Source organism: Podarcis filfolensis (genome assembly GCF_964270895.1).
Source record: "Podarcis filfolensis genome assembly, chromosome: 14".
NCBI lineage: Eukaryota > Metazoa > Chordata > Lepidosauria > Squamata > Lacertidae > Podarcis > Podarcis filfolensis.
Genome location: NC_139616.1, coordinates 40,399,974 through 40,415,581, shown reverse-complemented (window position 1 = coordinate 40,415,581; position 15,608 = coordinate 40,399,974). Strand labels below are relative to the sequence as shown.

General features: G+C 43.3%; 1 protein-coding gene across 5 annotated transcripts in view; it reads right to left on the bottom strand.

Moving 5' to 3' along the window:
- Positions 1-1,111: 1,111 nt before the first annotated feature.
- PDGFA (platelet derived growth factor subunit A) overlaps positions 1,112-15,608 on the bottom strand; it is a 75,440-nt gene continuing 60,943 nt past the window's right edge. For 4 of the 5 annotated variants that reach the window (XM_083585416.1, XM_083585415.1, XM_083585413.1 and 1 more), the window contains one exon: positions 14,139-15,016. In XM_083585416.1, coding sequence (XP_083441542.1) covers positions 15,006-15,016 — 11 coding nt within the window. In that variant the 3' untranslated portion in view covers positions 14,139-15,005. Of the gene's footprint in view, positions 1,128-14,138; positions 15,017-15,608 lie in introns of those variants that run through there. The other variant, XR_014541423.1, reaches the window with a different exon arrangement.

The following is a 15,608-nucleotide window of genomic DNA, read 5'->3' as shown; positions in this document are numbered from 1 at the left end:
AGTCTTCACGTTGCAGCCCTCAAAGTAGATGGCGATTGCAGCGGCGGTGACATGGCAACAAGTTACAGCATGCCTCTCCCTCTCTGGGACCTTCAGATTTTTTGCTGTACAAGAAGACGATGATCATTGCAATCCTCTGGGGGCAGCTTCACACACTATTCTTTTCCTACACTGGAAGAAGTTGGAAGTAATGTGTAACTAATTAGTAGACCGATGCATCTGACAATCCCTGGTGGATTTCTCTGGCTTCCCAGATATTGCTGGACTACAACTCCCATTATCCCTGGCCAGTAACTATGCAGCCTGAGTCCAACAACACTGGCAAGGAGCTATGTCTTGCCCACCTCTGTGCTTCCCTTGTGCTACCCCAATTGGCCACAGCTTCCCTGTGTTTAGGGAAAGCAGAGAAATTCAATTCAATTCATATTTGAAGCCGAATCTTTCAAATTCTCACTTTCCAATATGAGAGCCGAAAAAACAGTCCTTTGAAAATTGCACTTTTACGAATTTTGCAATGTTGTTCTCCCTCCCCACTGTGTCAACTAAAATGTATACATTAGCTACAATTTTCAGAGTGGTTTAACAATCAATCCCTCTTCACAGGGAACTCTGAGAACTGTAGCTCTGCAAGGGTGGTAAGGGCTTTCGGAGGACTCTGAGCACCCTTAACAAGCTACAGTTCCCATAATTATTTTGGAGGTGGTTGAGTGATTTTTCGCAGCCCCCCCAAAAGCTCTGGGCCATCTCCCCCATTTTATTAAATCGGAGTTCCCAAAAATAGGCGGTGTCTTATACAAGGAGGCGTCTTATAGACAGAAAAATACAGTATTTACACTATTGAATTTATCTTAATGCTACCAGCGTTTTTCAAACTTACACAATTTTCACTGATATATTCAGTAAACATTTTCCAGTCTTCCTTAAATGTGCATTCTTCTTGTTCTCTTATTCTATAAGTCTGCAAGCTGTGTGTATTCCATCAGTTGCCATTCCTCACTCGTTTTCCATTTTTGGGCTGACAATACATGGGCTGTGGTAGTAGCATACATAAATAGCCTCTTTTGACACCTGGGAATTTCTCTCTGAATTACCCCCAACAAAAGGGACTCTGTTTTTTTGGAAATGTACTTTTAAACATTTCCCCCCCCCAATTCATTATATATCACATCCCAATACTCTTTTACCCTTTTACAAGTCCACCACGTATGATAAAACGTACCCTCAACCTCTTTACATCTCCAACACATATCTGATTCAGACATACATTTTAGCAAGTCTACTCGGAGTTAAATACCATCTGCAAATCATTTTCAAGTAGTTCTCCTTCAAAGAATAGCATGCTGTGAACTTCAAATCACTCTTCTACAGTTTTTCCCAGAGGTTCAAATCTATATTATGTCCTATATCTATTGCACTCTTGTGGGTTTTCTGGTTTGCTTGGTTTCTTAGGCTGGTGATGGTGGTTAACTAGCATTGCTCGAAAGGCATGCCTCTTTGCACACAGAAGGTGCACAAGGCGAAGCTTTCTGAGCTGCAGGTGAACTCCTTGCTACCTCATTAACATCTGCTGATACTTCAGGGGAGCCAATGTCACACAGAGAAACTGCTTGCTGGTGGCTGGTGTTAATGAGCCCTGCTGAAGGCAACTGGCCAGGATCTGAACAAACTTCCCTTAAACTGCTGCTTGCAACCATCTGCCTTTTAGACAGCTATACATCCATCTGAGCTGTGAGCTGCATGGATATTCAGTTGATAAAGGTAAAGGGACCCCTGACCGTTAGGTCCAGTCACGGACGAGCACTGAAGGGGGCAGCTTCAGTGCTCTATAGGGTAGCCTCTTCCTCATCAGTAGTGATGGACGGATCTGTCAATTTTGCAACTCTGTTTCTCAATGTTCCGATCTTAAATTCTCTACATTTCTGCACCAACTTACGATTTAAAAATAAAATAAATCCATCATAAAAATTCTTCAGCATTTTAGTGCGAATCTTCTAATAAACACATTTATGTGCAGTTTTGGCTAACACACATTTTTGCAAGCAACTTCTTGTAAAGTAATTCTCTTTTATACTATTTTCACCAATATATTCATTTTTATGCACAATTTCCCCTGATATATGCATTTAGGCAAACCTGGGCTGGAGAACTGCCAGATTTGAAGTAAATGCAGATTTTGAAGGGTGACTATGTTTCGGTTTTCATATTGTTGTGGAAAGTGTGCGTCTGATAGTTTCGGCCTTAAATGTGAACTGAATCAGAACTCTTCCCCCATCCCTACTCATCGCCCCAAAAGAGGACAGAAAAATCACTTGTGCAAATTTAGAAAGAATTAAGGTAATTTCAGTAGAGATGCATCTCACCATAGTAGGGTGACCTGCTGTGCTGTGTGTCTTCATCGCTCTACTGTCCAGGTCCGCTCTACTGTCCTGGCTGATGGACAACTTCAAAGTACCTGCTTTCTTCTCCTGAGGCTTCTTTACCTTTAAACTGTACATGGGTTGGATAGCCCTTTGGACAGAGGACTCCTTCAAACAGAGGACATGAGAAAGGCCTGTTGGATCAGGCCAATGGCCCATCAAGCCCATCATCCTGTCCTCACATTGGCCAACCAGGTGTCTGTGGGGAACCCACAAGCAGGACCAGAGAGTAAGAGGCCTCTCCTCTCCTGTTTTTTCATTCCAAGCAACTGGTTTTCAGAAGTGTTGCTGCCTCCAACTTTGAAGCAGAGCAGAGACGACATGGCCAGCAGCCATCAACAACCCTCTCCTCCATGAATTTGTCCCATCATCCTTTAAAGCCAAATAGGTTGGTGGAAATCACTGCCTCCTGTGGGTGACAGTTCCACACGGGTGCCAAGGCACCACGCCACTGAAGGCAGCAAACGGAGGGACACTAGAAGCTGCCTTATACTGGTTCAGTTGGTCCACCATTAATCTAAACCGTTTGGCTCTCCAGGGTCTCAGTCAGGGATGGTCTCCCAGCCCTGCCGGGAGATTCCTGGGCTTGAACCTGGAGCCTTCTGCATGCGAGGCAGTGCGTATTTTGTTCTATTGACAGCAGACTGCAGCACAGTTACACGGTTGTTGTTTTTCCAAACGTTATCTTTAACCAAATTAGTAAAGGTAAAGGGACCCCTGGCCATTAGGTCCAGTCGTGGCCAACTCTGGGGTTGTGGCGCTCATCTAGCTTTATTGGCCGAGGGAGCTGAGGTACAGCTTCCGGGTCATGTGGCAAACATGACTGGTGAAGCAGAGCAGCGCACGGAAACACCGTTTACCTTCCTGCCAGAGTGGTACCTATTTATCTACTTGCACTTTGACATGCTATCGAACGGCTAGGTTGGCAGGAGCAGGAGCGAGCAACGGGAGCTCACCCCGTCACGGGGATTCGAAACGCCGACCTTCTGATTGGCAAGTCCTAGGCTCTGTGGTTTAACCCACAGCGCCACCCGTGTCCCTGTTAAGTTGGCTTTTAAATCCACAGAGGAGAGGGCAGATCAATGCACCATATAGCAGGCAACGTAGATCCTGGGGAGAGATCCTTGGTGTGGGAATTGTGAGTGTTAAAAGCACATTCCTGCTTTCATCTGTGAAACGTGGGAGGTTGTGCATGAATCTGTAGCTCCTCGGTGGATGATTGGGGCTGTGAAGGAGAATTCAGCTGGCCAGCCTGAATATTGAGGGGACGTAACAGGGAGCCCTGTAACTTGAGCTCCACAGGCCCGGCCTGTCTCTGTGGAAATAAATGCTTATTTCACATGGGATATGCGGAATGTATTTATATTCATTCCGCCCTTGGAAGCAAAACAAACCCATTTTCACGAGTTATTCTACTCGCTAATTGGGACAAACGTCTGATAAGAAATACTTAACATATTTTACAAAGCAAAATACGTCCTGACCCAAAGTAGATGAGCTTTTCATGTTTTGTTTAATTTGTTGAGTAAAAAAGCCACAATTTTCCCCTCCATGTTGGTCTCATGCCATTATATTTACCAGGGCAATTCAGCTTCAAGAAAGCCTTTGTGGGAAGCTGTCTTTCTGGAAGAATTACGCATCGCTGTTTGAACGGGTCCAGGAAATAAATCTATTTTTATAGCACTAATAATATCACAATAATAAAAAGAGGGGATTGTTTTTAAGCAGATGCCGAAAAAGAATTAAAGGCCTGAGGGTTTTATGGTGCAGACTGCATTCCTAAAGAAATGTGATATTTGCGTTCTATCCTTCCTGTAAAAAGATTAGGGAGGTATATATAGGGGGATATCCCATTTTCTTCTCACAACAACCCTGTGAGGCTGGTTAGGGTGAATGATAATAAATGGCTCAAGGCCAGCAAGTAGACTACATGGGAAAGCAGGGACCTGAACAACGTCCTCCACATCTGGGGGAGTCAACCTGGAGTTTTCCAGATGTTGTTGAACTCCATCAACCCTGGTCAGCATGGCCAATGGGAGATGCAGTTCAGCAAATGTCCAGAGAGCCACAGGTTCCCCATTCCTGCACTACATAAAAAAGCAAAGTTGTTTTTTAAGCCGATTCTCACACTGACTTCCAATGGTACAGATCAGGTCAGCTTTGGAATGTAAAAAAATAATTAAATTAGTTGTGAGAAGAGAGTTGTTAGGAGACCCCCTTAATCCCCTCACAGACCTACAATTTACAGAACTGTTCAAGAATCAATTTCTCTTCAAGGGGAATTCTGAAAACTGTAGCTCTGGGAAGGGAATGGGGGTCTCCTAAAAACTTCTCAGTGCCCTTAACAAACTACAGCTCCCAGAATTTTTTTTTTGGGGGGGGGGTTGCACAATCATCTGGGTGGCCACTGTGAGGATGGGATGCTGGACAAGATGGGCCATGGGCTTGATCCAGAAGGCTTTTTCTTATGTCTTTACATCCCTTCTTACAGACAATACCTTCAAAGAGAAGGCAGTCTATATACAATGGTATCATAGTATTTTCAATGTGTGTTGTGACTGTGGCCTATGAGACTCTGTCTTAGAGGCGTTCAGTGGTTTTTTGCTGGGATTGTATTATGTATAATTTGACATTGCTGCTTCATATGCCTTAATTGGGCCCACGATAGATTGACAACACGGAATATAATAAACAATGTATGTCAATACATCACATCTCCCTACAATACAAAGAATCAAAACAGTTATGCAGATAAGATTCATAGTACCACTATGCCGCACTGCTCCTTGTGGCTTCGCTGACGGGGGCTCATGGGAGTTATTGTTCAAAAGACCAAGGTATGCATCAGTTTGAGGAAGGTTGGCATAATGCGCCCAGTGATGGGCTCTTTGCAAGGGACACCCGTTTGGATGAACCATGCAAAGATTAATTTCTTGCCAATCCAAATATCACCCCTTTCTTTGCGTTCTGTTTCTCAAGCATGAAGTTGACAGGAGGCAATGAAGAATTGCTCGGGGGGGGGCGTGTGTGTGTGTGTTCAATACTGTCTCTGATGAACTGCTGGCAATTCCCATGAGAAGCGCGAATCTGAATCTGCTGAATCGGTGCTGCCTTTGCATACTCCACTGCCATGGGAGTCACGGGAGACTGGATATTTTGATGTGCAGGAAATGACTATCTGGTGATAGCATAACAGACTTGTTTCTCCCCAGCGGTATTTATTTGTTATGAGAAATGGGCCAAACTCTGGATTTTCATCAAGACCATCAGGATGATTCATAGGAATGTTGAGATACCAGTTGGTTTCCGTGGTGGATATGTGAAGGTTTTATGCATGTTCTTGTGGCTGCTTAGAACAGTTTATTGTTTCAATCTATGCAAAATTGTTTTTAATATCTGTTAAGATACCTGTTTTTATATCTGCTAAGTCCATTGCACATATTTCTACATTTAGGCACCAGGCAAAAATGTTTCTTTTTAACAGGTTTTGGAGTGTTTCAATATTTGTGTCCTCTTTGAAGAAGAGGGATGCGTTAGACCTGCCTTTTATAGGTATGGAGGGGTTACTTTTCTCTTTTAGCTTTAAACTGGTTTTAAACTTTGTACTGCTTTGTAAGTCTATTTGAGATACATTTGGTAAAAGGGGGGGGGGGAGAGCAACTAATAAATCCAACACAGTGGTACCCTGGTACTCAAACGCCTTGGAACTCAAACAACTTGGAACCCAAACACTGCAAACCCAGAAGTGTTCCGGTTTGTGAACTTTTTTCAGAAGCCGAACATGCTCCGTTTTGAGTGTTACACTTCCATTTTGAGCACCACACTTCCAATTTGAGTGTTTCGCTGAGGTCTGTCTGTTTTTGCTATTTTGCATTTTTGTTTTTGCGGCTCTTTTTTGTTTTGATTTTGTGACTGTGTGGAACCCAGTTCAGCTACTGATTGATTGATTGTGTGACTGCAGCACATTGTTTATTATTTTCATTTTATGGATCAATGGTCTCGCTAGATAGTAAAATTCATGTTAAATTGCTGTTTTAGGGGTTGTTTTTTAAAGTCTGGAACGGATCGATCCATTTTGCATTACTTTCTATGGGAAAGCGCACCTTGCTTTTGGAACCGACTTCCGGAACGGATTAAGTTTGAGAACCAAGGTACATCACTTCTAGAAGCCCTACAGGAAGTGATTCATAAAGAGAATAATAATAATCAGTGGCGGGTGATTTGCAGAATCAGAGGAAAAGAGGAGAGCTCGCAGGATCAGGGGAGGAGAAAGAGATGAAGTCTAGCATGCTATGCCCTGCAATGGCCCAACCAGTTGCCTCCAGGAAGCTCGCAAGTTTTTGGCATGAAGGCAATATCCCTTCTCTGTTGACTTCCCCCAAATAGCTGGGATTCACTGATGTTCTGCCTCCAAATCTGAGCAGTCCCCATCTCCAAGCCAGCCTCTCTTCACAGAGGCGCCCAAAGGCTTTCACAGTTTTTGAAGAGGTGCATCAAAGTTGTGCTTTTTTCCAGCTGGTGCTGCAGGGTTAGAAGCCACAGCTGTTGCTAAGTTTCCTTCTAATATAAAGCACTCTGGAGTACAACCACTGATGCACACTCCAAGCCCCTGGACTTTGGTTGGCTCCACACAGGCAGTGGGATGTCGCGGCAGAATGGAGTGGGTCACTTCAAACTACAGCGGAGGGTGCTGCTGCTGAATGGTCCCAAATATCTAAAACACAAAACAAAACCTAACAGAACAACAGATTTAATGCAACTCTGTATACAAACCATAGTATGCAACTAGACAGGAATGCCAGAAGGCTTCAACTTCTCCTTTTCTTTGGATGCCTCAAAAGGACAAATTAGGCCATTCTGGGATGTTGCCCAGGCACAACAATTGCCCTCAATGTCAAGGGGCCACATTAGGGGCCGCTGCACAGCGATGGTTTGAGTAAGCTCCATGGATGACCAGCCTGCAATATTTCTGGGTTGAGACAGTTGCTTTGCTTATCGGCAAACCAGCGATTGACTTGAAAGGAACCTGCTGGAAGCTTTGCTGTGGACTTCCAAGCGCTCCAGAGGGCTTTAGGCTTCTCTTTAAGATATGGTGGTACTGAAATTGCCTTCAGGCTGCAAGTCTCAGACGCATAATTACTGAAAAGCTCTTCATCCAGTCTTCAATTTCCCATCCTTTGAAGGCAAAAAATTTGGACTAGTGCTGATAATATGCATGTCTCCACTTGCTTGTGTGTGCCGGGAAGGAAGGGGGATCTTCTTCTGCGTAAGGCTGCAGTCCTACATCCACTTTCCTGGGGGTAAGTCCTACTGAACTCAATGGGATTTACTTTTGAGTAGACACTTATGGGATTGTGCTGCAAATCTGCTAGCATCCACAGCTCTCAGTGGCTGGGGACACATTTTGGGAACTTCTTCCACTGGAATATATCCTACCGAACTCCGACAGGAATTCCAGATGCTTCTGCTATCTGCTGTTGAGTACTGTTAGCACACAGTTTATCTCCCCCAAATCAAGGTGTGTGGGTTGGTCCAGTTAACACTGGTTTTCCCAGAGATCAACAGTGCTGACAAACACCAGCAATATTCACTCTGACTGGTTAAAAGGAAGGTGTCTTCCTTTCCGGTTCAGTTTCTATCTTGCCCACATAATGCAACAGAATCATGGACAATCTCAGAAATCTGCAAGTCCACAAACGGCAATGGGATCTTTCCAAACCAGTGAAATCTACAATTGTCACCAGTATATGAAATCTATTAAAATATAGTGGCACCTCAGTTTTCAAATGTAATCTGTTCCGGAAGACTGTTTGACTTCTGAAACATTTGAACACTGAGGTGCAAAGGGTGGCCTGCAAATTTAATGGAGAAACACTCAGCGGAAGCTGTTTGACTTCTGAGGCACGTTCGAAAACAGAAGCATTGACTTCCGGGTTTTCAGCGTTTGAAAACTGAAATGTTTGACTTTGTTTGAAAACCGAGGTACCACTGTATTTTCTTTTTTAGATGGGAGGGGTGAAAGGGAATCAAGATTGAAGCAATATTACTGCCACATCCCACTCAGACATAAATATATAAATTAACTTTATACATTTCTTTTTTCAGTAGACACATACATTCATGTGCATAACACTGTGAGACTGTTACACTCAGTGGTAGACAAGCACAGACACTTTAAAGTACAATTCTTCCTATCCACACCACTGGGGTAGATGCTTTTCAGCCAACAGGACTGTGGCTTTAAAGTCTGAACACCCCAAAGCCAGGAATACCTCTCCCATTTTTTTCATTCAAATGCTTAGGCTTAGGGTCAAGTTGCACAAGAGGGGTGGAGCAAAAGGAGGAAAAACAATTAAGTGCCGGAAAGCATAAGCAGGAACCGTAAGCAGATTCTGGCTACAATGAAATCAAGAGCAAATCGAGGACTTCCGGGTTGGTGCCACTGTTTAATGGCGGATTCCCTCCGAGCTCCGGAGGGAATCGGCTCCGTAGCGTCTGGGTCTGGCCGCTGCGGCGAAGCGGGGACCCTTAAAATCACAGGCGCGGATGCCTGTGAACACAGAGACTCGGCGGGCACCATTTGCGCCCCCCCAATCCGCGACGGAGCCTTTTTAAAGGCTTCGGAACGGAGGCAGGGTAAGGCGTGGTGCTGAGAGTACTCCCTCGTCTACGGAGTGAAGCCGCAAGCCATTGACAGAGAGCGCCAACTTCTTCTAAGAGTGATTGGATCCTAAAACATCAACCCGTGAGTAATACGGAGATTGGAACTTTAAAAAATTCTTATCTTGGATTTGGAACGAGCGGGAAGGGGCTAAAAAGGAAGTCCACCCCCCCCTCTTTGTAAACAACTTAAAGCAAAGGACTGGGCAGCTAAGGTCGAGAGAATCTGTTTCTTGCTTTTTTTTAACTAAAGATCCTGACCTCACGGTTTGGACATTATAAGAGGATATTCTGGAGGATAAAAAGAATTTTGGGAGCTGAAACTACACCCCCCCCCCTAGACCCGGGAACGTCCGATGAGAAAGCCTGTTGCATGGAAGATTTTGACAGCTGTCAAGTGAGCTGCTAGTCAGCTAGTTGTCAGCTGGAAAAAGAGAACATTGTTTCTGCTGTTTTTGCTGGTTTATTCGGGATAACTTGTTGAAAATAAGGTTGATACAAAATAACTGGACTTTTGGTTTTTGAGCTGAAAGGAAGATCAAGGAATTAAATCCCCCTAGAGGGGTAACAAGGATACTACATTACAAAAATGGCTGGAGTGTCTAAATTCCAAGCAGAATTGGACAGAGCACTGGTTCTCTTGGGAAACTTACAAGATGAGTACGATGCTTTGTCTACAGAGGTAGCGCTATTACACTGGACAGTAAACAACAGCTTGGAGTCTGATAAGGATTTGAAACAGGAAGCCTATTCAACTGAACAAATAAATGAAACCGAAAGCGTAGACACGATGGAGCAATATGTTCTTTTTGAAGAAAACGAAGGAGGAGATGGAGGTTTGCAGGAGTCAAAGGAGAGCTACAATATGAGGCCTGACATGATGATAAAAAAGGACAATAAAAACTGGATGCGGAAAGCCTGGTTTGATTGGGAATTTGGAAAATGGAGAGATCCTCTTTTGAGGAGATCTGAAGACCTGAGGATTATAAATTTGTTGAAGGTGGAAGCTGGAGCTGTGGGGACATTTGGATTTGAAAGAAATTTGAAACAAGAGTTGGAATACCCCATAGGCTTTGCTTTTGCTTTTAAGTATGGAGGACTGGCTAGAAGCAACACCGATTCTGTTGGGCCGGAGCCCCTCCGAGACCTGGGGCTTAACATCAAGGTCTATCAAAGAGACCGGCAGAAAGGAACTGAGAGAGACATAAGGGCCTCGGACCTGAGATCTCCAGGCTAAATAAATAATATAAAGACTGATGGATATTGGTTGGGGACTGGAACCGGGAGAAGGGTGGGTGGAGGTTGGGAATCCAAAGGGTACATAAGGATAATCTGCATTGCTTTGTTTGTTTTATATTTTGTTAGTGGTAAGGAAATTGGGTAAACCGTGGAAGGGAAATTTTGGTCGACCTTAGGAAAAAGGTTCAAGAATAAATTAATGAGGTATAAGTATTGATGTGTAATTTTAATAAGGTGAAATTGGTTTTTTTTTTCTTTTTTTTTAAACTAAGTGAGAATAAGGCTGTTAAAAATAAATGGAGGAAATGGAAAAAAGAAGTAAAGTAAAATAACAGTATGTTAGAATAAATGTTTAAGTTAAGGTGAAGAAATAAGTTAAGGACTTGCTGAATTGACAATTTAAATTGGAATACAAGAAGGGGAGGTGTGAGGAGGTCTGAGAAACAAGGTTGAGGAAAATAAGTATCAGAAACTGTATGTGTTTTTTTTCTATTTTTTTTTTTGTTTAGTTTCGAATATTTTGTTTATTTTTTTTTGTTTTTGTTTGTTGTGTGTTTTTTGAAAATACCAATAAATATTTAATAAAAAAAAAAAAGAAATCAAGAGCAAATCACCCTTATTGACATCAATGAGAAATGTCCTTCCTTTCCCTTTTCTTAGATGTAGTTTTTACTTCTGAAAATGAGACAGATCAGTCAACACTGCACACACAAAAGCATATCCACATTTGAATGCACAGATTAAAGACAGTGATATTATCTTCGCCATACCTCGTGGTCCGTACCTATGAGATGTGAGGAAAAGGCTATTTCTTTGGAAACTTGTTTTGTAAATAATTCGTTTTATTTTACACGATCAGTATAATAAAAAACAAAGTGGGGCGCAGGAGGAAGGGAAATAATCATTTTGGGGAGAACTGTACTTCTTCCAAGATCCTTGTTATCCAGATTCATTGTGGACCACTTACCACATCGTCAATTTATGTAGTCCACTTGTCACAATTTATGTACTCCCAAGTGCTCCTACGTAAGGCTACGAGTATTCTGCAAGTGTGAAGCTACAGTACTTGGGGTCTTGGCACACATGCTGCCAAAATGAAACAACCTCAACTCTTCTTCTTCGAAGCAAGTTTGCAATTCTTACGGGAAGGGAGACAACCCGAAAAACAGACAAGTTAACCAAGGGCTTCTCGTGTTCAGGTTATAGCTCTAAGTGCTTGGCATAGCAAATGCTGTTCCTCCACATTTAGCAGGAACAGACTAAAAATGATGTCAAACAAGAATATGTTTTCTAAAAGAAGCAAGGTTTTATTCCCATTTCAGAATGTGGTCTGTCCTGATGTAGGGTTTGGGTAATCCTAGTCCAGAATTTGCATTTTGGGTTGAATGTGCACGAAACCCTAGTTGCCTGGAAACGTAACAGGGAAAGTATGAATACAATGTGCTTTCAGTTTAAATTCCGACACACCTCACAGTGCCCAAATCCATAACCAGGAGTCCCTTATGTATTGAGGGTCCCCATGACCAGTGCTTGGAAAGAATGATCTACGTGGACATTGAGCTGTTTGCTCTTCCACAGCCAACAGTCTGATCCAAACTGATGGTTCACAGCCTAGGAAGACAAGGTGAGGACCAGTGTGTAGGATTACTCCTTTGATAAAAATTCAAAATGTGTGAAAGGAACCTCTGGGTCCTCACCAAGTCAGTGTAAGCAGCACTTAGACTTAGCCTGACCTGACAACAAACACTTGAACTTGAACAGCCTGGGGAAGAGAAGGTGTTGTACTGTAAGCTAAGGCATGAAAGGGAACTTAGTAAGGCAAGTTGGCCAACTGGGCTACCATAAAACAGCTTGCATAGTCCTATATTCCCAAAGGGTCAAATCAAGCAACATTGATGGTGGTCCAGTTCTGGAAGTACTTAGACATGGGCCAATCCTATTCCCATCAAGGCAGGAAGGAACTCTGTGCATTTCACAGAAATGAGTACATGGGCATAAGCCCTAGAATGGCAGCAGTTACTGCCTGTGACCTATGGCAAGGGTGGGTAGAGAGTAGATCAGATTACCGGTGGATCTCTGGGGGATTTGGAGTAGATTTCTGACCCTGAGTTGTTGTTGTTTTTCCGAGAAGCAGGATGATGGAAAGAAGAAACCTCATGGGGGAGCAGGGGCAGACCAGGAATTGGTTTTTTTATTATTAGACTAAAAGCTCAGATCTGGTACAAAAAGCAAAACCCTGGGTGTACACTTAACCACGGCTTGATTGTAAGTGTATGCTCACTCCTCCAGAAACACTGTTTTTCACTTGGTGGACTTTGGGGTTCAGAGCGGGGAGATAAATTAGATTTTACAAGCTTGAAGTGCCCTCAGGAATTGCACTGTGCCTATGGAATTATTTAGAGAAGGTTGGAACATAAAATGTTGTCCTTTGAGCATACAGGACAGCACCACCACCCAGGGTCTGGTGCCCTCCAGATGTTGTTGGACTACAACTCCCATCATCCTTGACTATAGGCCATGCTGGTTGTGGCTGATGGGAGTTGAAGTCCCACAAGGTCCAGAGGATATCCCAGGTTGGGGGTGGATGCTGCAAGGGGCGAGGCCTAAGTCTTTTCATTTACCCTGCTACAATGAAAAGAGTATTTAAAATTATATGGACTATTAATGGCGGCTAGAAAAACACACCCATAATATGCATTCCCTGACCCCCCGACCCTGTGCTCTTTCTTCCTTCTTCAAGAAAACATAGCAGGCTTTCTCGGGTATATAAAACCATTAATTTTAGATTTTACAAAATACAAACTTCACCTTTACAAAATAAACCACTTGTTTTGTTGAATACACTTAAAGCATAACTTTTTTTTAATACCAAAAATAAAGAAATTTAGGCTTTTCGGCAGGGTCACCCCGTGCCACAGTGACATCATACAATACGGATAACAAGAAGAGTTTGTACATCTCACATAGATTAAACCTGTGAAATAGTAAAAGGGATTTGTCTACGGAGAGGCATGGCAATTGCTACAACATCACTGATCAGCAACTGGTGTCTTCCCCCCACCCCAAACACACACACACACACACACAAACAAACAAACAAACTGCTCGCATATAGCCAAAGGTTGCTTATGCACATCAGGGAGTTGTGGCGCTGGGTTTTTTGTCTCTAAAAAAAAACCAAAACAGTGACTTTCAAACTTCTTCCCCTCAGGAAGGTCTGTTGACCTGTCTTGTTGAGGGAACTCTGGGCATCAGCCACAAAATTCTTGCATGTTGCTGAGGATTCTGGGTACAGCGGACGCTCGGGTTGCAAACGTGATCTGTGCGGGAAGCACGTCCGCAACCCGCAGTGCAGCATCTGCGCACGTGTGGGTCGCGATTTGGTGCTTCTGAGCATGCGCCGAAACCCGGAAGTAACCCGTTATGGTACTTCCGGGTTGGGCGCTGTGCGAAACCTGAAATTGCATAACCCGAAGCGTCTGTAACCCGAGGTATGACTGTATATTCTCGGGCATCCTTTGACACACACAAGGGCCAATACTATTGGGCCTTGCCGTTGCCTCATGTTAATGAAAATGCATCAAAGAATCCGCCTCCACCTGATCTCTGCTCTGTGGCTGTACATGGCAGAGGAAAATCAGCAGCACCAAACCTTCCATCATTACAATCCTTTTCGCCGACAAAAAGCAAACAAACCCTGGCAACACTTTTGAAAAGCCACTGTTTTAAATAACGTGTGCGGGAATGGAGGAGGTTGGGGGGTGGGGGCGGGGGCGGGGAGGAGAGAGGAAACGGGACATAAACCAAGAAACATTTAGAAAATTATGCATAGGTATACCATTTTTATTTTAATACATCTCATTAGTTTGCATCCCACTAGGAGAAATTCCATACTTGTCTGTGTGTCCCGTTTCGCCATCGCTACAGCAGTCTTCTATATGGGTTATTGGTAAATGTAGTCCAAAAAAGGATAATAAAAAGCTAGGCAAAGAGTAAAAAGAAAGCTTAATAATAACTTTATGGTGTAAAAAACAAAAAAACAAAATAAACCAAAACATCCACTTAAGGCGCCCCAGAAGGATTTTTTTTTTTTTTGTATAGACGTTAAAATACCGTCAAGCAAAATCGCACTGCTTCTATTAAGTGTCTGCTGTGGCATTTGATACATTCCTGCTCTTTTTTTCTCTTTTTTTTTTGTATGTGTGCCTAAACTCCATCAGTGTCCATCCATCTTCATCAAGAATGCAGGCACATTTCTTGACAGAAACAAACAGAAAAGAAAGCACCATTGACTGCTCTTCTCAGAGGAAATCTGTTCTTCACTTAATTTAGCATTGTCTTTTGTTGTGTTGCCAGGGTACTTTTGGTATTCCTCTACCAATGCCATTTTGTTTTTCTTGAGTTGTCTTCTTGGGTTGTTGTTGTTGTTTTGGACAGGGAAACTTCGTATTGTTTCATAGAGTGCTACAATACTTGCTTTGATGTCGTATTAAACAAATGTACATTGTCTCTTTGTTCTTGTGAAGTCTCTCTCTCTCTCTTTCTCTCTCTTTCTTTAAGACAATTTCCCCCCCAACGTAGGAGAATGAATGAAGTATACAGTCATTAAAGCACCATACACAGTAGGTTCAGGAATGTAACAAACAATGTACATCCATGTCCCAGAGAGAAATGTTTTCTAGCTTATTTTCACCTTACATCTGCAAAAGAGAAAAGGGATGGGGAGTACAAGGCAATGGTACGGTTAGAAGACTGAACTTCCTTCTTAAGATCATTGGGGGGGACGACCCCCTCCTCATTCCTGACTAAAAAGTTACTTACGTGGCCTTTATATGACATAACAGGGGTATTGGGAGTGGCTTTCTCACACTTTAATTCAGGGGTTGCTAACTTGTGGCCTTGCGGAGGTGGTCAGCCTCCAAACGCAAGCCAGAATGGCCAACGGTCAGGGATGGTGCGAGATGGAGGCAAAATAGGGGGAGCAAGGGGCAGGAGGAGGCAGCTTACCACCCTTGCTTTTAAAAAAATTAGGCATTAAAGTGCTAGCACCACAGGAGTTTGCCACACTCCATTCCCTGAATGGATATGGGAAGGATCCATGGGATTGGCTCCATCAGAAATGGACCTTTCAACATCTCGGCAGTGCCATGAGATGAATCATATTTATTTAGAATCAGAGAGTCCCGTAACCTTGTATCAGCACCACACTCTAACCAACTGAGCTGTCCAGTGGTCACAGAAAAGTGGTGCCCATGCCTCTTCTGGATGATGATGATGATCATCATCATCATC